The sequence below is a fragment of the Mesoplodon bidens genome, assembly GCF_964165515.1.
Source record: "Mesoplodon bidens genome assembly, chromosome: 11".
Classification (NCBI taxonomy): Eukaryota; Metazoa; Chordata; class Mammalia; order Artiodactyla; family Ziphiidae; genus Mesoplodon; species Mesoplodon bidens.
This window is the reverse complement of record NC_138167.1, coordinates 45,061,163-45,085,779: the sequence shown is the minus strand read 5'-3', so window position 1 is coordinate 45,085,779 and position 24,617 is coordinate 45,061,163. Positions and strand designations below refer to the sequence as shown.

The 24,617-nt window shown below is 57.2% G+C and overlaps 1 protein-coding gene across 10 annotated transcripts; it reads left to right on the top strand.

Annotated features, from left to right (window-relative positions):
• The first annotated feature begins 1,907 nt into the window (after positions 1-1,907).
• On the top strand, positions 1,908-23,196 carry NR4A1 (nuclear receptor subfamily 4 group A member 1). Of its 10 annotated transcripts, XM_081248599.1 has the most exons (10): positions 1,917-2,049; positions 2,650-2,717; positions 6,260-6,379; positions 8,346-8,452; positions 18,208-19,085; positions 19,891-20,020; positions 20,327-20,478; positions 20,821-21,023; positions 21,110-21,288; positions 22,380-23,196. In XM_081248599.1, exons 5-10 carry the CDS (start codon positions 18,210-18,212, stop codon positions 22,634-22,636), a joined length of 1,797 nt encoding a protein of 598 aa, XP_081104725.1. In that variant the 5' UTR covers positions 1,917-2,049; positions 2,650-2,717; positions 6,260-6,379; positions 8,346-8,452; positions 18,208-18,209; the 3' UTR covers positions 22,637-23,196. The 10 variants fall into 10 exon arrangements, with proteins under 10 accessions (XP_081104720.1, XP_081104718.1, XP_081104721.1 ...); XM_081248597.1 differs by lacking the exon at positions 1,917-2,049 and having other exon boundaries at positions 2,150-2,717; XM_081248594.1 differs by lacking the exons at positions 2,650-2,717; positions 8,346-8,452 and having other exon boundaries at positions 1,908-2,049.
• Positions 23,197-24,617: the final 1,421 nt, after the last annotated feature.

Genomic DNA, 24,617 nt, shown 5'->3' with positions numbered 1-24,617 from the left:
ACTCCTGGGGTAGGAAGGAGAGGAGGGTGGTGAGGGAAGGAAAAAGCCAGACTCACAGCCTCCCCGCACCCCCGACCTTGCCGTTTTTGAAGACTCGGTTCCTTTATCTCCATATTGGCCTAATATTTGAATCTGGGAAAGAAATATAAAGGTTCTGAGAAGGTGATTTTGAGACAAACCAGAGATTCTTGGGATCGTTTTCAAGAAGGAGAGAAAGGGGCTTCTGAGTTGCAGCAGGAGTTCAGGACAGGTCCGGGAAAGGATTTCTGGGGGTGGGCAGAGGAATGTGGCCCCTGGAATGAGGGCTGAGTGGAGGTATGGGGCCTCTTTTGGAGAGTTTTGAATGCAGAAGAGATTCTTTGCTGCGTGGGGCCTGGCCTGGGTGCTGGGATTGATTAGCATGCTCATAATTTAAGGTGGCTCCAAAAATGAGTAGCGGCTGATGGCTGGGGCCACAGAGCACAGGACTGGTCCTGCCTGATGGGCGTTCCCCAAGGGCCTTGCGTGCCGGCCAGCACAGGGGCAGACACTGTAACCCCAGCCCCACCCAGCCAGACCCCCGCCCCACTGCTCCAGCCTTAGCTTGGCTTCCCTGAGCCAGCCCCTCCTAAGTGGGCTGCTGTTGGGGGAGAAGGATTTGTTTGCTCAAGACAAATACAGTTCTTCCATTCCCAAAGAGTGTTCCAGTCAGGTGGGAGGGAGAAACCCTCCAGGCGCTCTCACTCCCAGGCATGTTCTTACTGGGGAGAAGAATATGGTCAGAAGGCGGTGGACCACTCAGGGCTTCCTGGCCACTGTGGTGTGCCTCTGTGTATTTCTTTCACTAAGCACTCCTGTGGATTGGGGAAGTCAGGTTCCTAGAGGAAAGCAAGGAGGAGAAAGTAACTATGAGTAACTACTGTGTACAAGGCACCTCCACAGTTGTTCAATTCTCCTGACTCCTGATAACTGGAAAAGGTGGATACTATTATCATCCTCATTTTGATTGATTGATTGGCTGCGCTGTGCGGCATGTGGGATCTTAGTTCCCTGACCAGGCATGAAACCCGTGCCCCCTGCAGTGGAATCGCAGAGTCTTAACCCCTGGACAACAGGGAAGTTCATCATCCTCATTTTATAGGTAAGAAAACTGAGGCTCAGAGAGGTGAAGTGACTTGCCCTAGGTCACACAGTAGTATGGGACCAGCTGCCTCTGGGAATGCTTCTCTCCAGGAGAAATTTCACCTTCCCAGAAGTCTTCTTTCTCTAAGCTGCCTTCTTGTGTGAACGCTGGACACCCTGTTGGCTGGGCTCCTTGCCCTTGTGGTGGCATGTAGGCCAAGTGATGCTGGTGGGGGTGTCCAGGGCTCAGAGGGCCCCGGTCCTGGTTTCTCAAAGCAGCCTAATTGCTGTGTGACTTTGGGCCGCTGCTGAGCCTCTCTGGGCCTCACTTTTTCCACCTCTTCCTCGGGGAAGCCCCCGGGTAAATTTATTTATAAGTCAGCTCCAGGTTCGCTGCCTGGGAAGATGTTAGCAAGGCCGCAGACGCCTCACCTGAAAAACAGCTCCCCCACCCAGGCCACAGGCGGGCGGATTATGTAACAGGGTGTGCGGCGAGGGTTGGGGAGGGGGGCCCGCGGGGCGGGGCCAGGCCCTTGCGGCTATTCCGGGCGCCGCTATTTTTAGCCCCATTGATGAGGCTGCGTCGGCCACGCAGCCGGGATTCCGGAGACGTCAATGTGCGCGCGTCACTGTCCCCGCCCGCCCGCCCGCCGTGGGAGGCGAGCCCGGGGCTGGGGCGGCGGCGCTGGCGGCTGCGGGGGTGGGGGGCGCGGTCGCGGCCGGAACTGGGGGGCGGGGGGGTCCCCGGGGGCGGGGGCGCGGGGCCGTGGCGGCGCGGCGGCAGGAGCGCGAGGCGGCGGCGGCGGAACAGTGGGGTCCCCCGCGCGGCGCCCGCGACCCCCGGCCGCCCGGCCATGGGGGCTCCTACGCTGCCGAGCCGCTCCCCGCCCGCGGGGGCGCGACCCCGGAAGGCGGGGGCGGAGAGGCGAGCCAGGCGAGACGGGCAAGGTGAGGGGGCCGGGGAGGGGGCTCCGGGGGCCCCGGGAAGGGTAGGATCTGCGCGGGTGCGTGGCGAGGGTCGGGGCCGCGCCGGGAGTCCCGCTTGGAGACCGGAGGGGCGTGGGGGCAGGGACTGGATTCCCGGCGGAACCGGCTACATCCGAGTCAGCCCCCGAGTGTGGCGGCCAGCGCTTTCTCGCCCCAGCCCGCCAAGGGTGGGGTTTGGCCCGCGAGGGGCGCTGGAGGTGGCCAGGCCGGAGGAATTCCTTCCATTTCCCCGCTGGCTTCCAGGAGTTAGGGAGCTCGGCTGCCAGGACGCCGAGCCGGGAGGGACCAGAGTTGCCCGGTGCAACCCCTTCGTGGGATTGAGCCGAGAAGCCGAGCCTGGAGAGGGTCTCGTGGAGTCAGGAGCGGACCTGGGATTAGAAATGCTGCAGAGGTGCCATCTCCAGTGGTTTCCAGTGGAGTAATAATTTGGGTTGGGGGCTAGTATTAGGGGTGTGCTGGGAAAAGGAAGGCTGGGCAGAGGTAGGTGGATTGAGAATAGTTATGCCCAAAGTGTGCTGATGTAGTAGGAGGCTTCAGTGGTGACTTCAGGCTTGGTCCTAGACCCACACCAAGTGAATTGGATGAAGACTTGAAAGGGAAGCCAGCCGACTCTTTGTAGTGACCTAGAGGTGAGAGGAATGACAATGACAAATGTATAGTACGGTAAAGCCAAGATTCCAAGCAATGGCAGCCAGGCAGAAGGATGGACCAAGTGTAACAGGATGAATGAGACTGATTAGGAATGTTGAGGCCTGTGCTGGAGTTAAGAAAATTAGCTGAGAGGTTCAACCCAGCAACCCAGGCCCTTGGAGCTCCCCACTGGCTCTCCGGTGTTGGCTGTCAAATTGCTCTGTGCCCACTAAGCAGGTCCAAGGAGGGAAGGGGGATGCCTGGCCCTGGGCTCCCTGGTTGGGCTCCCTGGGTTCTAATCCTAGCTTTGTCACTTCCTAGCTGTGTGACCTTGAGCAGGTTGCTTAACATTTCTGTGCCTTAGTTTCCTCCTTGTTAAAATGTTCATAATAAGAATAATGCTTTTCTCACAGTGTTGTGAGGCCAAAATGAGAACAGGAGTGTAAGGTGCTTAGTGATATATTTAGCATATGGTGTTCAACAAATATTAGCTGCTGTTGTTATTGTTGATAATAGTAATATGCCCATTTCTGGGTGGGGACATTGGCCAATGCAGAGTTTATGCCATCAGGAAGCCACCAGGGCTGCAGAGGGTCTGTCATTCATGTCCTGTTGCAAGGAGTTCAGATAAGAAAAGACTCAGTTGATAGGGAGGAGAAGGAGGTTTCAGGTGGGTTCATGCAGGGCTGGGATCCAGGGCTGGGGGATCAGTGTCAGTCGTGACTCAACATAGGAGAGAACCCTTGGAGTTTGGGTCTGCCCCCAAATGGAAGGGACAGCTCCTTAGCTGCAGTGTTCTCCCTGCCTCCTTCCAAGTGACTGGCTGACCCTCCTCCTAAACCCTTCCTGATGCAGGCACGTCTGAGTCCCCCTCTCCCGCATTCCACAGATACTTAACTGAGCACCTATTAGTACTGAGCTCTGGTTTGGAGACTGAACTCTGCAGCAATTGAGACAGACACGTAAACAAACGCACAGCATTAGTTCTATGGCGATGATAAAAATAGGTTCATGTGGCGGGGTGGGAGTGGAGGTGAAATGGGAATGGAAACCTGATTGATGAGAAGGCGCTAGCCATACCGACATTGCAGGCAGTGACTTTCCTGGCAGAGGGGACAGCCAGTGCCAGAGGCTCTGAGTGGGGGAAAGAAAGCCCATGGGTCTGGAGTGCAGCAAGGAAGGGGAGCAGGAGCTGGGTGCTGAAGTCTGGCCTGAGGCTTCCACTTCCTTTGGGGGGGAATCACTTTCTCCTCCTCCAAGCCCACTCAGCCCCTGGTTTGTCCTCTGCACAGTGCTGATTGTAACCGATCTTGATTCATTCCTGCATTGTAACCTCCTGGGGCCCAGGGATCTTGATTTGCTGCTTCTTGGATCTCCCACTGTTTGAGGCTCACTGTCTGGCTCACAGTAGGCCCTCAGTAAATGCTTGTGGAATGACTGTTGAGGATGGCATTTTGATGGGGGGCAGGAGATGGGATCAGATGCCTGCGCTAAGATGTTATGAATCACTTTCTGGGCACCAACTGGATCCCCGACTCTGACCCCCGTTCTCAGATACAGGGTCTTCCCGGGCACTCAGGTTGGGCCTGACTGTGGTAAGAGGTGTTTGGCCCTCCCTACCCTTTGTCCTCAGCTGTGGGCTGGAAGGGAGAGAAGGGAAGGTTGGTGGGGGTCGGGGATGGGGGGAGGCTAGGGCATGACCGCAGACCGTTTCTGGGGTACGGGAAGATGACAGGGCCATTCTGGGAAGCAGGTGTAGGCTGTGGGCTGGGCCAGGTTTGCAGCCTGGTTTTGCCTTCTGTTTGGGGTTGGACTCCCTCCAGATGATCCAGACCGCCTTCCCCTTCTTCATGCCCTGCTCCCCATTATACCCACAGGGATATCGGGGTGCTAATAGCTCTGTAAGAGGAGAATCTGGGTACCACGGGCCAGAGGAACTCCCCTAAGCCTGTGGACCCTGGGACAGAGGTTAGGAGGGTGGAGTCCGTCACCTACCCTCTGGGACCCCCGCCTCCTCACTCCCTCTACCTGCCACCATGGAAGCATCTACTTCTCTTTTCCCAGATCTCATTGGCCTTAAGGGCATCCTGATAACCAGGGAAGATCACGCCTTGGCTGGTCCTGCCCTCACCTTGGGGCCCAGTCAAGAGAGGAGAGGGCTGAGTAAGGGTAGGAAAAGGGAAGGAGAGAAGTGGGGTCTGCGTTGCCCTGGCTGAAGGCTTTGGCACCAGCAGGGTTGGGGGGAGAGCTTGAAGAGGCTGGAGGGGTGGCACACACAGGTGGCTCTGGAAGTAGAGGCCAGGTGCCCAGAAGTGGCTTGGAATAGGAACCAGGGTCTGGGGTTAGCTTTTATGTGTCTTCATTCAATTTCTCCTAATAATGATAGCACCTATGTGTATCCAGCACTGTTTTAAGTCCTTTACACATATGAGCTCATTTTAAGCCTGCTGGTAACTGTATGGTTGTTAATTTTAGAGATGTCAATTACAGATTCTCTTTTTTTTTTTTTAGATTTATTTATTATTTATTTTTGGCTGCATTGGGTCTTTGTTGCTGCACGCGGGCTTTCTCTAGTCGCAGCGAGCGCGGGCTACTCTTTGTTGCGGTGCACAGGCTGCTCATTGCGGTGGCTTCTCTTGTAGCAGAGCACGGGCTCTACACGTGGACTTCAGTAGTTGCAGCATGTGGGCTCAGTAGTTGTGGCTCACAGCTTCTGGAGCACAGCCTCAGTAGTTGTGGCGCACGGGCTTAGTTGCTTCGCGATATGTGGGATCTTCCCGGACCAGGGCTTGAACCCGTGTCCCCTGCATTAGCAGGCGGATTCTTAACCACTGTGCCACCAGGGAAGTCCCACAGATTCTCATTTTCACAGATGAGTAACAGAGAAGTTATGTAACTTGCCTAAGGTTACAAGTGATGGAGCCAGGATCTGAACCCAGGCAACAGGGATGCAGCATCCATGCTCTTAACCACTCTACCCCAAGCTGGACCTTCCAGTTTTGAGACTGGAATCCCTTCAGAGAGGATTTCCTGAGCGTCCCCGTGGCTCGGATTAGAAGGCTGGGCTGCCTAGAGATGGGGGCATGGAGCCCTTGCTCTGCAGCCTCTGAGGCTTTGGGGGCCAAGTTGGAGCCCCTTAAAGGAGAGAGGGGTATTCTGCTCTGTCCTCACAATAGCTCCCTTTTCTCTGCCTACAACATGCCCTTTTGTACACATCAGGGAGCTGAAAGCTGGATTGAAGTACCCCCCTCCCCCCCGGAGTGGGGTGTGAGGCTGAGGAGCTGTGTCTCCAGGGCCCTGAGATGCCCCAGACGCTGTCGGCAGCTCCTAGCCACACCCCACGTTCCCAAGTGCGGTTTGCTTGCGGTGTGGGCCCCCAGCCTCTGACGCCCAGCTCACGGAGGTCCTTGGGCTGCCTTGTCCCCCTTCATGGCCCGGGTCCTGCTTCTGTTCCCACTCCTGTGTTTTCTGGCTGTGCTGTCTCCAGGGAATGGTCCTGCTGGCTGGTTTCTCCTCTCTCGCGTGGACTCTCCCTCTGTAGGCCTCCACCTTGGACAGAAGCCAGCCCCAGCCCCTCCCTGGTGTTGGCGCCTTCTGCCAGGCCCTGAAGGCCCGAGGGATGGTCGAGTGTTGTTCAAGGTCTGTTGGTCCATCCAGAGTGGTGAGTGCCCTGCTGTTGCCCTTTGTACACCCCCGGGGCCCTTGAGCAGGTGGCTGGGGGACTGAGGTGGGTGTGGAGCTGCCTGAAGCGGATGTGGTTTGGGGGATGGAGGGGGAAGCCCTGCAGAGGTGGTGGGCGAGGTTCTGCTCAGCATGGGGAGATCTGATTTCTTCAGTGGTGGGGGTGACGCGGGGGCAGGGAAGGGGGGAAGCCTGACTTTCTTAGCAGGACAGACTGGGGGGCTTTGGGCCTGGGTGTCACGGGGTTGTCGGGGATGACAGCTGCTCCCAGGGCAGCAAGTGCCTTGTTCCAGGAAGCTGATGGGGTGGGGTTGTATAGCTCAAGGCCAGGCTGGGAGTATAGCGGGGCAGACCTGGGGGATGGGAAGCTGCCTTGTTCCTAGGGTGTAGACACTGTACCAGGGGAGTGCATGAAGGGAAACTTGGACCACCCATTGCCTCCCTGAAAGGGCGGTGACTGCCCACTTCTGTGGTGGGCCTGTAGGTCCTGTGGGGTCTGGTATGGGGAGGTGGCTCTGTGAATGGGGAGGACCTTGCTGACCAAGGGCAGGGTCAGACCCTTCACTATTCATCCAACATCCTGAGAGGGAAAGTCTCAGACTTGTGGCCATGGCCAGAGAAATCCTTGGCTGTCTAGCTTCCCTCCTCTTCTTATGGATGAAGAAACTGAGTTAGAGAGGGGAAAAGGCACTCTTCAAGGTCCTACATTGAGGACATGTAGACCCAAGCTCAGAATCCAGGTCTTCTGGCTTCTGGGCAAGCCCAGTGGCCTGCTCAGCTGGTGGAGGACACACCTTCCTTGCCTGAAGATGCCTCCAGAGAAGACACAAGCTAATCTGTGGGTGAGGGGTGGAGTGTGGGAATGGGATTTCCACCAGGCCTTTCCTTGGGGACTTGAGATACTGGGGCGGGGTCAAGGGCACATAGTCCTGGTCACCGTGTTTACCTGAGAGAGCTGGAGTTCAGCTTGGTGCCCTGGACAGGGACCCTGCTATTCCCTTCTTCCTTCCCCAGAAACGAGGGTCATCTCTGAGCAACACCCCCTTCAGGCCTTGAGAGATCCCCAGATGAAGTAGGAGCTGGCTCAGTATCCCCCCCTGGACCCCCAAACTCTGTTGCGTCTTGTGGAGTTGGTGTTCGAGGTGCAGAGAGGCCCAGAGAGGTGGCTGGGATGGGGGGGGATGGGCTGCCCAGCCCTCCAAGCCTGGAGGGAAGGAGGGAAAGCCCTGGGAAGCAGGGCCTCGTGTTCCGGGGGCTGCGCTGGGTACGCACCGGCCTCTTGCTGGCAGCAGGCACTGTGCCACCAACCTCGGGCTGGGGCAGGGAGAGGAATTACTGTAAGTGGAAGAGGCAGGTGTCCCTGGTCAGCTGGACATCTGGACTCGGGAAGCACGTGAGTGAAGATGACAGCAGCGGCCGGGTGTCTTTCCCTCCGCTCAGCCCCCACCTCTGCCCTCAGGTCAGACGCGGCCTGCTGAGTGCCTAGCCTTCCCTCTGGGTACCCAGTGGCTCCTGGGGTCAGAATTCCTTGCGGTCAATCCGTTGTCTGGGTGAGGGTGGTGATTGGGTGGAATTCCCATGCCAGAGGTGCTGCCAAGGCCACCGTAAGGGCTGCCAGCGGGGGCTCCATGAGTGCTAGAGCTGCTGGTCCTGTGACGTGGGCACCTGTCTGCCAGGCCCGGGCATGGGCCCAGGGTCACGCTCATGCCAGGGCTCCCGTCAGCTGACTATTTTAGGCTCTTGCTGACCTGGGCCAAAGTCAGACCTCAGCCAAGAGGGCCCTGAGGCAGCTCCCCCTCTCCCCAGAGGCCAGCTCTGGTTTCAGCTATATAAACAGAGGAGGACATGCTGGCTTGGAGGCCGCTCCATGTCCTGAGGCCACTCAGCCGGTGCACAGCCTCGGTCAGCAGGACGGGCTGACTGGGCGGTCTCGTCTCTTCCCACAGGGCTTCTTGAGGCCACCGGGAAGAGTCCCTAGCCAACCCCGGGATTCTCCCTTGGTGCAGTTGTCCAGGACCTTAGAGAATCAAAGCAGATCGTGTGGAGGAAGCTGGTGAGTCTTAGGAATGGGGAAACCGAGGCACAGGGGCTGGGCTGTTTGGATCTTTTTCCATTGTGACTGTCCTCATTGTGGTTTCTTTGGCCTCGAGAGGGGGAGGGGCGGAGGAGGAAGCAAGGGTGGCCGACCCTCCCAAGGAATGAGAGTAAAGGCTTGATGGCACTTGGACGACTTTGGACCACTTTGCGGTTGAGAACCAGGAGATGAGGAAATAGGTGATGCCATCTGTCTCCTTCCTCAGAGATTTGCACCAGGGTCTTCCATCCTCCTGTCCTGTTGACCCGGCCTGGACAACACTGGTCTGCTCAGACTGGGGAGGGACGCTGGAGTGAGCTGGGTGTCAGTCAGGTACCTCAGCACTTGTCCCTGAGTAGGGTCTCTGGCCCCCCAGCTGGTTGGGACTTGGGGTCTGAACTTGTGGACTGACGTCCCTGAGCCCTCGGCCCCTGCCCCGCCCTCCTTGCCTGGCTTCCCGCCTGGTTTGGTGCCTGAGAAGCAGGACTGGAGCTAGGCTTGGCAAGTCCGCCAACCGGCTTGCCACAAACACGCTCCCCGGGAGCCGGGCCAGGGGCTTGGGCCGGCGTGGAATAAGCGGAGCTCGTTACGTGGGAGGCTGTGTGCTCTCCTTCTCGGTTCTTGAAAAAAAATTTTTCCCTTTCTGAACGTGAGTCTTTAAACGAATCCAGAGCCTGTGACTAAAAATACTTTAACAATAGGAAAATGCATCAGTCTTTCCGGCTGGGCCTTGTTATCAGAGGGTTTTTATTTTGGAATTTGAAATTCTGCCCAAGGAGGCTGGGTGGAGACCTTGGGCAGGGACAGGAGAATTTGGTGGGCTGTTGATGTTGTGCAAGGTGGTGGGAGCCCCCTCTAGGGTGGGGGAGAGAAGAGCTGGCCAGGAGCTGAGCAGACTGAGGGGCATGGAAGGAGATTTTTTTTTTTTGGCTGCGTTGGGTCTCCGTTGCTGCGCACGGGCTTTTCTCTAGTTGCGGCGAGCAGGGGCTACTTTTGGTTGCGGTGCACGGGCTTCTCATTGCCGTGGCTTCTCTTGTTGCGGGCTCTAGGCGCACGGGCTTCAGTAGTGTGGCATGTGGGCTCAGTAGTTGTGGCTTACAGGCTCTCGAGCACAGGCTCAGTAGTTGTGGCGCATGGGCTTAGTTGCTCTGCGGCTTGTGGGATCTTCCCGGAGCAGGGCTTGAACCCATGTCCCCTGCGTTGGCAGGCGATTCTTAACCATTGCGTCACCAGGGAAGCCCATGGAAGGAGATTTGAGGAGGCTACAAATGAGGCGTGGGTCGACTCTTCCCAGAGGAACTCCATGATCTTGTCTGTGTTTTCCAGCTCTGTCTGGATGTTCCTCCTGAAGTCTGATCTTGTTCCTTTATGTTGTATGTTGATTCCTTCTGGCCTGATAGTGGGCTGGGGGTTGAGAAATCACTGGACTGAAAATGACCTCTGTGGAGAGAGGTCTGACCTGCTCAGTTAACCAGCTTTCTTCAGAGTATCAATTGAGCACTTGCTGCATACAGTCTGGAATTTTCCTGGTGCCGGGTGGAGCCACATCTCTGGGCATACTCTCATTTCCTTTCCCGCAGCCCTGGCGAGGGAGAGGTGGGGATGGGGGTACTATTTATCTCTGGTTCTTGAAGAAGGAGGGTGCTGGCTCCCCAGTCGAGCAGACAGCTCTGGTGTCTCCTTTCTGTGCCTGCCTTAGGAGCCTGCTGCAGGTCCCTAGAGCCCCAGCCCCCAGACAGTGCTCCCATTTCACTGTGAGCCTCCCCCTTCCGTTAGTGACTTGAATTCTAACAGCACCGGGACTAGCGATGTTGTCAGCATTGGGCAGATGAGGAAACGGTCCCCGAAGAGGGCAAGGGAATGGCCCCGGGTCACACACCAGGCTTGCTGGCTCCAGGTCAAAGATGCCTCTGAGAGTTCCTTTATCTTTTGCCTCTGCTGGGGGCTGGGGTGAGAAGTGGAGGGCGGCGGCTGACCTGCCCGTGTCCTTGGGAGCCTGTTTTCCAGGAGGTAACGACACATGTGGTCGAGGCAGGGCCTGGACAAGGGCCAGAATATCAGACCTGGGCCTGCCCCTACATCCCCAGTTCCCAGAGCTGTCCGTGGAAGGCCCCTGGGGCAGTAGGCAGAGCTTCCCTGCCCACCGCACAAATCCCCCTGCTGCTGCCAGGGCAGGAAGAGGAAGTGGCCGGGTCAGGCCTGGAGATAGGTCCTGGGGCTAAGGTGGGGAAGCTGGGGTGGGGGTTGGGGGGGAGGAGGCAAAGCTCACTCCGTCTGCCTACCCTGTGGGAAGGGTGCGGAGGCCCATGGGTGAGGATGGTCTTGGTGAAAGTAGGGCAAGTTCCTGCCCTTTGCTTAGCAGGGGCAGGGGCCAGCCTGAGGTGGGCGTGGCAGCGTGGGAAAGGGGCTGTGCAGTTCCACTTCCTCCATCTCCTATTTACCCACCGTCTTGGCGGGGGGACAATGGTGTACTTTGGCTGCCCATTTGCGGCTGCCCTGGGCTACTTACTGTTGAGGATGCATGAAGGGGCCTCCTGCCAAGGTGGGAGAGACAGGGCCTTGCCCTCAAGTTCACACATTGGTTGTCGGGGGAGGGATGGCCTGAGCACGAGAGCCCCCGAGCCCCACAAGATTTGACTAGCAGGGGCCAGGCCCGAGCTGGGTGGTTCAGAAAACATACTGCGAGAGGAGCCCTTTCTAACATCAGATGCTGCAGCCTCTCCTAACCGTAGCTGTGCTCTTAAGTATGTGTTGATAGGACAAATAACATAATGAGAAACAGCCACTGTTTCCTCTGTGATTTCAGTAAATTCCAGCAGCATCTGCATCCATTTGAATAAATATGTCTCTCCCATTTAGGTGTGGCTATTTTTGTAAATGAACTTTTATTTCTGAAAGTATAACATACATACAAAAAAACATACAAATCATAGACGTGAAATCTTAAGAGTATATATAGTGTGATTACTTTTCCATACTGAACACACCCAGGTGACCATCGTTCAGACTAGGAACTGGGATGCTTCCAGTACCTCCAAAGATGCCCTCATAGGCACTGCTGTTTTCAGTTTATAGGCCTTGTGCGTACCAGCTCTGTGGTGCACTTGTAAGAATCAAGGCTCCTGGGGCCAGAAGCCACAGCTCTGGAGTTCAGAGTTGAGGGCAGTGGGTCTAGCACAGAACTGGGAGTTAGGGGAGTCTGATTCCTGGCCCCTAAGCCTCCACCTCCTCATTTATAAAATGTAGGTGGTAATGCCAAACGTAGAAGGTTAGGGAGAGGGTTAAGTGGAAGAATCCATGTGAAGTGCCCTAAGCCGAGGTCTGACCCTTCACTGGTATTCCTCACTCCCCCTACCCCCAAACCCTCCAGTGAGAAGGTACTTATTATTAAGTTAGGCTGGTCCAGGAGGGTGTTATGAGCTGAAGTCTTGGAGGATCAGTAGGATTAGAATAGAAGGAAGAGGAACAATGTGCCCAGTGGATGGTGGGAAGGTTTAGCCCAGGGTCTTTATATTGGGCAGCAGGGATCCTGGGGGTGGTGAGGGTAGATTGGTGGGCTGTGCTGTGCTATGCGAGCCTGACCTTGGGCAGCTGTCTCGTCTCCAGCACAGCATCTTTCCCTGCCCTTCCTGTGTTATCATGGCCCTGCCTTACCTCCTGGTCCTAACCTCTAGTTTTGGATACCTCTGCCATCATTACCTGTCTCTTACCAACCCTTACCTACCCCACAATGAGCTGTTCACTCTGACTTGCTCTTAAAGGTTGGGCTTAGTGGGGTCCCTTGGAGTCTCCGTCCAGTCTTCGACCAGCTTATGCTCTAGGTCTCCCAAAGTCTGCATCAGTTATGCCTTTTCAAGAGTTCCACCTTGGCCAGATTCCACCTCAGAGCCCCAGGCCACCCTCCCTGGAGGGCATCTGGCCAGCAGGGATGAAGCCTGAGGTCCCCAAGCCCCCCTCGCCTCTCCCCTCTCTGTCTTAGGCTAGGTGCTCCCTGGGTGTGTTCCTACAGAGGGACTGCCTTTTTCTCCTTATTTACTTATTTTCAGAGTGTAGTGTGTTCCAAGCCCCCAGCATTCCCCACCTCCACAAGCATGGCCAGATGGCGGCTGCTGTTGTCTCTTCCACCCTCTGCCTTTGGGGCAGCAAGACTGCAACCTCCAAACCTGCAATCTCCCACGGAGATGGGGCCTGGGCTGCAGGCACAAATCTGGAGGCTGGATGCTGAGATGTGGAGATTTAGACTGGGAACCTGGACAGCTCCTCACCACACTTGAGTTCCCTGGGGCTCCTGGGTGGGCCTCCCCATGGGAAGGTAGGGGATGGTCTGTGTTGCTCTTTACAGATGTAAAGTGGTGGAGAAAAAAAGGGGGTGCTAGGGCTCAAGGCTAGGTCAGCTTTCAAAGAGCCGTTAAGGCTGCAGCTAATATACTTTTTCTTTTCTCTTTTCTTCTTTTGCTGATGAGTTTCGGAGGGAAGAACATTGACCTGGGAAGAACACTGGCCTGGCTAATCATCTTTTGCTAACAGAATTGTTTTTATTTTCTGAGGAAGGCCCTGCTGGGCTTGGGGGTGCTAGGTGGGGAAACCAGCCTGTGACCCAGCTGGGTTAGTTTCACCAGCCCGGACTTGCTTGTGCTTCTGAGCAAGGTGCAGCTCTTCTGGGAGCCCTTGGGTCCGAATCTGCAAAATGGGAAGACATGAATTATATTAGTGGTTTCAAACCAGTTTTAAGCTGTGGAATCCTTTTCATCCAAGTAATATCTTCTGCAAAAGCCCAAGACAAAGAAAAACAAAACTTTGGCTAAACATCATCCTGCCCACACTTCACCTTCACGCAGGTGGCCGTGAAGCGTCTTTGGAAGATGTTTTAGCAAAAAGGCCAGAGCTCTCTGAAGACTGGTCCATGTTGAGACTGTGTGCTGCAGTGGGGGAGCTGTGCTAGGTTCTGACCGGATCACCGAATGATGCTGGTGTGACATGAAGACTGCTCCATCCGTGGTGGACAGTAGGATTTGGAAAGAGGAGGCAAGCTGGTGAAGGGGCAGTTTCTTAATGGATGTGGGCAAGGAGAAGGGGAAGTCGCTGGCCTCAATCAGCTGGTCTGCTGCCTTCAGGCACCAGTGAGGCATGGGCTCTGGCTGGCAATAGGAACGGAGGATCCAAGAGAAGTTCCAAAATAGAATTTCAGGAAAAAGTGAAAAGTAGCATGTGGGGCATCAGGAGCAGAGATGGGGGGCAGGCAGGGAGTGCAGAGACGGCAAGCTCTGTCTGGAACGGGTGACGTTTGAGGTGCTGGTGGGACCTTTGAGTGGACAGAAGTGGGGGCTGGAGAGCAGGCTGTGGGAAACCTGAGACGGAGGTGAGAGTGGAAGTGAGGAGCACGAAGTGCCTCAAGGGTAGAGGAAAGTGCTGTTGGGTGACCAGGGGAGGCGAGTGGGGTCCGTGGGCGCAAGCTCAGTGTGGAGAGGGGAGAGGGGGAGGGGTGTGGGGAGGGCTCTCTTCTTCTAAATATTAGCCTTTTCTTCCTTCCTCTCCCACCTAGAAGGGGAGGGCTCCCGGGAAGGCTGCAGGTGGGAACTCCTTGATCATGGACAGCGGAGGGTGTGAAGGGATCCCCTAGAGATGTAGTCAGGTTCCACCCCAGTGTGCCACCACCTTGCTCTGTGACCTTGAGCAAGTGCCATTATTTTTCTGAGCCTGTTTATTTATAAAATGGGGAAGAGTCGGCACAGATTCGAAAAGATTTCTCAGGCTCCACCCGGTTCTGAAATTCTGTAATTTCCCAACTAGAGTGCTTTCACCCTGTCAGGGACTGGGGAGGGTAGTGGTGAGAAATCAACTTCAGCTGTGAAGCACAGCCAGTTGGCCTGTCTTGGGCTTGGCGAATCCCTGCCCTCCGGAAGGTACTTTGCGTGAGAAATTGGGGGGAGGGAATGAGAGAGAGAGAGAGAGAGAGAGAGATTGTGTGTGTGTGTGTGTGTGTGTGTGTGTGTGTGTGTGTGTGTGTGTGTGTGTGTGTGTGTGTGTGTGTGTGTGTGTGTGTGTGTGTGTGTGTGTGTGTGTGTGTGTGTGTGTGTGTGTGTGTGTGTGTGTGTGTGTGTGTGTGTGTGTGTGTCACTTATCAGTCCGAGACCCCGCTGGGGAAGAAGGGTCAAGTGCAGTGGCAGCGCCTTGGGCTGAGGTGGGCGGCGCAGGTTCCCCGGGGTGCGTCCCTGAGTTGCCCGCCCCAGCCCTAGGCCTTCCCCGGGCCGCACAAGAGGGCAGTGGGCACCCCGGGCCCGCTGGAAGGGCTGGGGAGGGTGCAAAAGCGGAGCCGGGCGCGTTCGTGGCTCCCGGGAGCAGCCGGAGGGTGAGGAGCTCCTCGTCCGGGGAAGCCCCGCAGCCACGGCGCTAGAGCACCCTTTTCTCGGGCTCTGGCCCTCGGGCTGCTTATATCGGCTCCAGGGGCCCCGGGCCGGTGCTGGGTCCGGCCAGAGAAGCCTCGCGAGTCCGCGAGCTGCTATTTTTAGCTGGCGCAGAGGGCGAGAGGGGACTATTTATAGATCAAACAATCCGCGCTCCCTGCGTCAATGGAACCCCGCGTGCGTCACGCGCGCAGACATTCCAGGCCCCCCCTCTCGCCCCGCCCCCTCGGGCTCCCCGTCCCCGTGCCTCCCCCTGGCCGCCTCCCGCCGGAACCGCGCCGCCCCCCGCGCCCTTGTATGGCCAAAGCTCGCCGGGCCGCGTGCGTCAGTGGCGCCCCCGCCCCTCCCCGTGCGTCACGGAGCGCTTAAGAGCAGGGTCCGGCGCGGCTGGGAGTCCCAGTGGTGGAGGCTGCGAAAGTTAGGGGAGTGTGCAGGACCGCGGGAACGCACGCGGGACCGGGCTGCGACTTGGGGCGCCGGTCCTGGGCAGGGGGAGCAGGAGTCAGCCGGGTAGGTGACCCCCGGGAAGCGTGCATCTCCACAGAGCTCTGTTTTGGGTTAGGGGGGGGTTGCTGCATGAAGGAGATGGGTGTTCGCGCGGGCAGAAAGGGTGTTCTAGGGTCAGCATGAAGGAGGGCGGGGGTAGGATGCAGCTCTGGCGTTGGGGGTTAGCGGTTGGAACGGGATGAGGACCCAGGGATGAGTACTCAGATCGGACTGGAGTTTACTGAGCGCTGTGTGTGTGTGTGTGTGTGTGTGTGTGTCGGGGGCGGGGGGGGATGTCTGTGCAAGGTGGAAGCCACAGAGGGTTAGGTTGGCGCCAGCAATGAGGACCTGTTCAGTAGGAGACTGGCTAGAGTTCAGTCTCCCAGGGTCCTTTAGTGGGCACAGGGCGCCTGGGACTTAGTTGCTGGTTGGGGTCTCAGTACGGTGTGCGTGGGGGAGAAGGTGCACAGAGCTTGGGCTGCTGGGATGTATCTGACTCCTACCAGCATTGAATTTCCAAAAGGGTCTCCTTCTTCCCAGCTTGTCAGCTCGCACCCCAATCGTTAGTTGTTAGTTGTTTTGTTAACACTTAAGAAGCTGTGGCTTAGTTTGTGGTGATCCCCAGCTGGAAGTTTCTGCCTGAATTATCTTAGGAGAGGTCTAGATTGTTGAGGTCAGCATTGGCTGAACTGTGCAGGGGGTGCTGCTGTGTGTTGGAATAAAGGAGTCTTCTCACCGGCAGGAGCAGGGTCTCTGGAAGCGTAGGGAAGGTTGTTTTTACTGTAGCTTGGATCTGTGTCTGTGTGTGTGTGAGAGAGAAAGAGAGAGGGAGGGAGGGAGAGGTGGAAAGCGTCATCCTTCGGGATCCTTGGTAGGCAGTTGCTAATGTTGCAGTCTCTGGTGTGGTACCACCTAGAGGATACCACCCCTGCCCCACTCCCGCCTCAGTCTGTTGGATCATACAGGTAGGGTGCAGCCTGAGGGTTGTTTAGCACAACAGGTGCAAACCACATTGTTGCCAGGACCCGCCTGAAGCTGGATTCTCCTTGCTCCCTTCTTCAACCCCGCCTCTTCCTTCTCCCTGTGCTTCCGCCAAGAGCTAGATGTAGGTCCATATCTTGTGTCATTAAGTACCTGCATGAAAGCAGGAGTGGGGGGAGTTTGGTGGGGGTTGATCCGGATGTGGGACGTCCACGTGGAGAAACGGGATTTGAATGCGGCTGGAACACCCAGCCCAGCCCTGTGTAGCTGCTGCCTCTTTTCCTCCACCCAAACCCATCCCTCCCCAGGCTGCGGTAGCACAGGCAGACGTGGCCACCCTTATCTCTTGCAGGTGCTCAGTGCCTCTGGACGAGTGCCACTGGGTGGGTGGGGCCCGAGTTTCTGGGGGCTCTGTTGTCTGGGTTGGTTGTGGGAGTGTCAGGTCAGGGGTGGAGCTGCCCTGTCCAGGGCCCAAGGAGGTGGGAGAAAGGCTAGAACCAGAGGACTCCCTGAGCTCTTGGCCGGGAGGTGATGCCAGCCTTTGCCCCCTCCTGCTGTCCCCCTTGATTATGGCACTCTTTGTTTCAGCTTGCTTTCTTACCCAGCCTCCCTCCCTGACTGATGAGGCCAGGGTCCCGGAGATCCCCCAGCCAGGAGGTGGGATGGGGAACTGTTCCGGAGCCTCCTCTGCGTTAGTTTTTGACTTGTCTGCGAACTTAGGGATCCCCCCTGAATGATGCTCTCTCTGCTCCTTCAGACTCCTCAGGTTTGGGGCAGGGTGTAACCCCCTTTGCCTGAGCTGCTGGTTTCTTCAGGGCACAGAAGTCTTTAGTGGAGGGACCCAGGTTTCCGTCACTCACCAGCAGGCTCCTCCTCTTCCCTGCATAGCCACCTCAAGTCTCCTGGACTCTGAGTGCTCTCATAAAAATAACAGGGGGAAATGCTTTGGGGGTAGCAGAGGAATTCCTCTTCAGGACTTCTCCTGGAAGTCCAGGGGCTGCTTTCTCCCTCACGCTCCCCCTTCCAGCATACAGCCTTTAAAAGTCTGGAGCCAGGTTACCTGATCCCTTGGGGAGCTGGGGACTGGGCAAGGAGGCTGGGCTCCCTTTCTCTTTGCTTCTGGGAGCATCCCGGGCAGTGTAGAGTGAGTGCCTGTCCCCAGATGGCAGGATTGGGGTGCGCGTGGGATCTGCAGCCTTTGCTCAGTACGTAGGGTGGGGGGGGTGGAGGGGCACAGCCTCACTGCTGCTTAGGCTGCTTTCGTAGGCAGCTGGGCCTTCACTCCCAGCTCCTTTTCCATTTGCAGGATGTCCTTCAGCCCAGGCACTGGCACTGTGTGGGGAGGAGGAGAGGGGGTTTGGGAGAGGCTGGGCCATGCCTGAGAATATTCCCAGAAGTGCCAGGTTGGAGGAACAACGTATCTGTTCCCGGGACTGGGCTCAGGCTTTGCCTGGCTGCCTCTCCCACCCATCCTTCTCCCAGCCCCCACCCATGCCTTACCCAGTAAGGGAGGGGCGGGGGGCTGGAGGAACACAGCTTTCCCCTGTTCCATCAGAGAAATGCTGGCTGGATGCCTTCCCTAGGGTTCCCAGGCTGCCTGGGGTGTGGCTGGCCTTCCGACTTGAGCCCACTCTTGCTGGGCCTTTGCCCAGGGGCTTTGTGACATGGAGGTTGAGATGGTGCTCTGGCCGGGAGCCAGGATTCCTGGGTTCTATGGTGGGCTGTGGCCCTAACACCTCGTGTCCCATGTCTGGCTGGGATTCCTGCCACCTGGCAACTCAGGGGCCTATACTTAGAGATCAGGCCTCAGGCTTCTCTCACTGACTCCCTCCCTCCCCACCCTTTGGTCTCTTCCTTCTCCAGAGATGCCCTGTATCCAAGCCCAGTATGGGACACCAGCACCAAGCCCAGGACCCTGTGACCACCTGACAAGCGACCCCCTGACCCCCGAGCTCAGCAAGCCCACCATGGACCTGGCCAGCCCTGAGGCGGCCCCCACCGTCCCCACTGCCTTGCCCAGCTTCAGCACCTTCATGGATGGCTACACAGGGGAGTTTGACACCTTCTTCTACCAGCTGCCGGGAACAGCCCAGCCGTGCTCCTCAGCCTCCTCCTCAGCCTCCTCCACATCTTCATCGTCAGCCACCTCCCCTGCCTCTGCTTCGTTCAAGTTTGAGGACTTCCAGGTGTACGGCTGCTACCCTGGCACCCTGAGCGGCCCTCTCGACGAGACCCTGTCCTCCAGCGGCTCTGACTACTATGGCAGTCCCTGCTCAGCCCCATCACCGTCCACGCCCAGCTTCCAGCCGCCCCAGCTTTCTCCCTGGGACGGCTCCTTCGGCCCCTTCTCGCCCAGCCAGACTTATGAAGGCATGCGGGCATGGACAGAGCAGCTGCCCAAGGCTTCTGGGCCCCCCCAGCCACTGACCTTCTTTTCCTTCAGCCCTCCCGCCGGCCCCAGTCCCAGCCTGGCCCAAAGCCCCCTGAAGCTGTTCCCCTCGCAGGCTGCCCACCAGCTGGGGGAGGGAGAGAGCTATTCCATGCCAACAGCGTTCCCAGGCCTGGTGCCCGCTTCTTCACACCTTGATGGCTTGGGGATGGTGGATGCACCCGTGACCTCAGCCAAGGCCCGGAGTGGGGCTCCGGGTGGAAGCGAGGGCCGCTGTGCTGTGTGTGGGGACAACGCCTCTTGCCAGCATTATGGTGTCCGCACCTGCGAGGGCTGCAAGGGCTTCTTCAAGGTACTGCGCTGCCCGGGGGGCAGCTTTTTATGAGAGGTGGGACAGGCTGCTCTCTCACCCCAGTGGGGTCTGTGGTGGCTTCCCTTGGGTTCTCCTCCCAACACGTTCTGCTCTTTAAGAAGAGGGCAGGCCTGCCAGGTGGGCCACTGTCCTGGGAGCAGGGAGCTGGGACCTTTTCATGCTGGGACTGGGGCTGTAGAGATATGGAGGGAGGGGTGAGAGCTGGGCAGAGGGTGCAGGCTGCAGGAGTACCCACGAGGGGAAGTTCAGTGGCCAGCCTCTCGCTTTCCTCTGCCTGGCCTCCCCCCACTCAAGGTCCTGGTGGGAAGGGGGGCCCCAGGCACTCGTGTTCCTGGCACAAGATGAAAGCATCTGAGAAGAGGGCTTGGTGCTTGAGGGCTGGGGGCGGACTTGGGAACAGGCTGTGTGTTTGTCCCAGTGCTGGGTGCTTGCTTCGCTTCCCGTCCCCACCCCCAGCCCCTCCTCAGACCTCTCATGTCTGCCCCAAGGAAGGGGCAGGTGGACGCAGGCATGTTAAGAAGTACCAGCTGCTGGGGAGCCCCGAGCCCCTAACCTTGTGTCCTGAGGGTGAGGCCGAACCCTCCCCCAGTGTCCCCAAGACTTTCTCTTCCTTCCCCCACCCATCAATCTCTCCCTCCCCTGCCACCCAAATGTTAGAAAAATAGCTGTGAACAGAGAGCGCTTTTGTCTGCAATGGCAGTAGGATCTGGACACTTCCCTCCCCTGGGCTCCCCCCATCCCCACACTCTGACAGCCTGTTCCGTGTTGCCCCCCCTCCGCCCAGCGCACAGTGCAGAAAAATGCCAAGTACATCTGCCTGGCTAACAAGGACTGCCCTGTGGACAAGAGACGGCGAAACCGCTGCCAGTTCTGTCGCTTCCAGAAGTGCCTGGCTGTGGGCATGGTGAAGGAAGGTGGGTGGCTGGCACAGGCCCAGTGGGACAGAGGCGGGCCTGAGTGGGGTGGGGCTGGCAGAGTCCCCCAGACATTTGTTCTGGTGGCTGCAGGGAAGGGCATGCCTGGGCCCTACTTCCTCCCCAATCTCTGGTCCATCTGCCTGCCTTGTGGTGGGGGAAGTCCCTGCAGAGTTCCCTGGGTCTCGGGGGCTCTAGGTCCTTGGACTTGGGGTTGCTGCCCAGCACTGCTGTGCACGGCTTGGGCTGAGAGTCCCTTCCCTGGGTCCCTTCCTCCCTTGCTCACCCCTGCCCATTTCTCTGCAGTTGTCCGGACAGACAGCCTGAAGGGGCGGCGGGGTCGGCTCCCTTCAAAGCCCAAGCAGCCCCCGGATGCCTCCCCTGCGAATCTCCTCACCTCCCTGGTCCGGGCACACCTGGACTCAGGGCCCAGCACTTCCAAACTGGACTACTCCAAGGTGAGGCCGCGCCCACCCCACATTCAGTGCTTTCCTGCACATTAGAAAAGCCCCCCAACACCAACCCCCAGTTCCACAAATTGAAAAGAGAGGAGGCCCCTCCAGGCTGACCAGATGGGAAAATGTACCCCTTTGGGCAGTGGCCAATTAGAAAAACGTGCTCCTTCCAGCAGCCGTGGCCCTGGGTTAACGTGTGAGAGTTGGCAAGCAAGTGTGGGCGGAATCTCAGCTCCACTCTTACCCCCAGGATCTGGCATCCGAGGGAGGGCACGACGTGGCTGTATGTGGCGGCCTCGGTGCGGGGCTTTTCCTGGGGTCTGACCCAGCCAGGCTGCTTCCTAGTTCCAGGAGCTGGTGCTGCCCCACTTCGGGAAGGAGGATGCTGGGGACGTGCAGCAGTTCTACGACCTGCTTTCGGGTTCCCTGGAGGTTATCCGCAAGTGGGCTGAGAAGATTCCCGGCTTCGCCGAGCTGTCCCCCGGGGACCAGGACTTGCTGCTGGAGTCGGCCTTCCTGGAGCTCTTCATCCTCCGCCTGGCCTACCGGTGAGCTTCCAGCTGTCTGCTCACCCCTCGCCCTGCCGCCCTGCCCTCAAGCCCCTCTCACTAGTGTCTGTATCCCTGCCCACCAGGTCTAAGCCGGCTGAGGGGAAGCTCATCTTCTGCTCGGGCCTGGTGCTGCACCGGCTGCAGTGTGCCCGCGGCTTCGGGGACTGGATCGACAGCATCCTGGCCTTCTCGCGCTCCCTGCACAGCTTGGTCGTTGACGTCCCTGCCTTTGCCTGCCTCTCTGCGCTTGTCCTCATCACAGGTGGGTGGCTAGTTCCACAGACCTGGGGAGACGGGGGGAGGGCTTGAGGGCCTGGCCCTGGATGGGCGGGCATCTGGCACTTCCTGGGCCCCCACCTTGTGGAGCGAGTGTGATTAGATGCAGAGAGGGGTAAGCATGGCTCAGGGCAATGCAGCTGGCAGGTGGCAGAGCCAGGGTTCAGGCCCAGCCGTGGCTGACTGCAAACCAAGCCAGCCTGTGAGTTATCCCAGAGGACCGAAGATCCTGCTCGTGTAGGTGTCATGTGTGGCCTAAAGTTTGGGTTTGTTTTTAACATCTTAATCGTGTTGCACACAGGAAGTTTTTACAAACGGAGCATGTGCACATAAAGAGCACCTAGATCAAGAAACAGACGTGACCGGGACCCCAGAACCCATCCTCGTGCCCCCTTCCGGTCATCAGTTCCCCCAAGGGTGGCTGCCACCCGGACTGCTAATAGCACAGATTAGCTGTGCTTGTTATATACTTTATGTAAATATAATTATGCAGGATGGAGTTTTTGGCATTAAAATGCGGAGGTTTTCGGGTCTCTTTATTTTTTAAAGCACCAGAATCTGACCCCACCTCTTTTTCTCTTAATTTTTTTAACTGAAATTTCACAAAGCTACATAGGGCAAAAAACTGTAGGACAAAATCTGAGGCACTCTAGGCTGCAGAGGGAGTGTGGTGGGTTTTGAGGCCTGCTTTCCCTGGAGGTGGCCTCTGAAACACTGCTGCTCAAACCCAGGGTTTCTCACAAACAGTCTGGGGGGAAAAAAACCAAAAACCAAAAAGCAACACTGGCCTCGTCAGAAAACCTGCGTAGGGTTTTATTTCCTTTTTGCGACCTTAGGCAAGTCATTTAACCTCTCTGGGCCTCACTTTGTCACTTGGAAGATGAGGATAATGAGCGTTGCTGCCTTGCTAGGCTTCTGCTGGGGCTCAGAAATGGGCTCCTGTGCTTTTGCACAGTGCAGAGGGCTGTGGAGCCCGGTCACTGGCGGCCGTTCCAGAGACCTGGGAGAGGCCGGGTCTGCAGGGGAGAGGGGTGTCTGCTCCTCAGCTGTGCAGCTAATCCTGCACCTTCCCCGCAGACCGGCACGGGCTGCAGGAGCCTTGCAGGGTAGAGGAGCTGCAGAACCGCATCGCCAGCTGCCTGAAGGAGCACGTCTCGGCCGAGGCAGGCGAGCCTCAGCCGGCCAGCTGCCTGTCACGCCTGCTGGGCAAGCTGCCCGAGCTGCGGACCCTGTGCACCCAGGGCCTGCAGCGCATCTTCTACCTCAAGCTGGAGGACTTGGTGCCCCCTCCGCCCATCATCGAGAAGATCTTTATGGACACGCTGCCCTTCTGACCCCAGCCCGGGAACACGCGTGCACTCTGTGCGCACGCTCATACGCCACCCCACGTGCCTTTAGCCCACGGCCCACGGACCCCTGGAGCACCACCCCTCAGCCTGGGCCTGAGCTGCAGACTGGCCGCCCCTCCCCGCCACCTGCTCTGGGAGGTCGGCAGGGAGTTCATGCCCTGGGGGAGGGGGATGCATTCACAAGGGTGACCCTTACTATTTGTCTTACCCCGCAGCCCAGCCCTGGTCTTCATGTTTTTGTAAGATAAAACCGTTTTTAACACACACACCGCCATGCTGTAAATAAGCCGAATGCTGCTGTAAATACAGGAAGGAAGAGGTTGATGTGGGAGTGGGGTTTGGGAGGGAGGGACGGGCCCCCACCAGCCTCCTCCTACTTGCTGTCTTTTCCCGCCCTCCTTCCACGTGTACATAGACTCACTCTAGGAGGAAGACAAGTGACAGATTCTGACATTTATATTTGTGTATTTTCCTGGATTTATAGTATGTGACTTTTCTGATTAATATATTTAATATATTGAATAAAAAATAGACATCTAGCTGAAGCTAGGATCCTGTCTCTCTCTGACACCCTCCCCCCATACCACCCATCCCCAAAATGGCATGAGAGGCAGGGGTGGCACCCATAAATCTTGGATGTTACCAACCTGAGCTTACTGGCCTCAGTTTACTCATTTGTAAAAGGTGGAAATAATCACAGCTGCTTCATGGGGTTATTATGCAAAGCACTGAGACTAGTTTCAGACACGGAGAAAGCCTCTGGGAAACAGGCCTGGCTCGTGGATGGGGCCTGCACCTGGAGGCTGATTCATCCAGGGATAAGAGCACCGGCTTTGGCTGTAAGTTCCTAACCTGGGGTGATGGCCTCTGATTCGGCTTCCACATCTGTAACACAGGGAGGAGGGCATTCCCCACCTCACCTGGCTGCTGGGATTGCGAGAGTGTGGGTGTGGTGCTCACCATAGGGCTGGGTACAAGGCAGCTCAGGATGGTGATAGCAGCTATCATTACTCAGTATAAGTTTTTTTCCCATCCCCATTTTCAATATTTCTCCCCATGGGTCTAGCACCCTCTTTTTTTTTTTTTTTTACAGTTTTTTTTTTATTAGTTTCTGCTTTATAACGAAGTGAATCAGTCATACATATACATCTGTTTAGCACCCTCTTGGCAAGAAAAGTGTTCTGAGGTCCCTACCTGTGCCCAAATACCCCCACATAGGTTCTCCATCCCCCAAGCCCATCAGATGCTTAGCTGGCTTAAAATGCAAATTCCTAGGGACTTCCCTGGTGGCGCAGTGGTTAAGAATCTGCCTGCCGATGCAAGGGACACGGGTTCGATCCCTGCTCGGGGAAGATCCCACATGCTGCGGAGCAACTAAGCCCGTGCGTCACGACTACTGAGCCTGCGTGCCACAACTACTGAGCCCACGTGCCACAACTACTGAAGCCCTCGTGCCTAGAGCCCGTGCTCCGCAACAAGAGAAGCCACCACAATGAGAAGCCTGCGCACTGCAAGGAAGAGTAACCCACTCTTGCCGCAACTAGAGAAAGCCTGCACAGCAACAAAGACCCAGTGCAACCAAAAATAAATAAAATTGATTCTTTTAAAAAGCAAAACAAAACAAATTCCTAGACTCTACCCCAAAGACTCGGATTTGACGGAGTGGGGCTCATGGAGCTCTACTTTTACCCAGCACCCAGGTGTCTGTGAGGCTGGAGGCCTGGAGGCCACTCTTTTGATAAACATGAACATAGCCTGACCCTAACCCGAGGCCCAAGGTAGCCACGTGGGGTCTGGCCCCTTTCCCTGCTCTCAGTGCCCTTCCAGCCTCATGACCCAGGAGGGCCCTTGGCCCAGGACCCCTGAACCTCTACCTCCACAGCCCCTAGGAACTGGCTGGATGAGGGCAGCCCCTGCTGGATGGAAGTCGAACAAAATAGGGCTCTGCTCTGCAGTAGGACCGAAT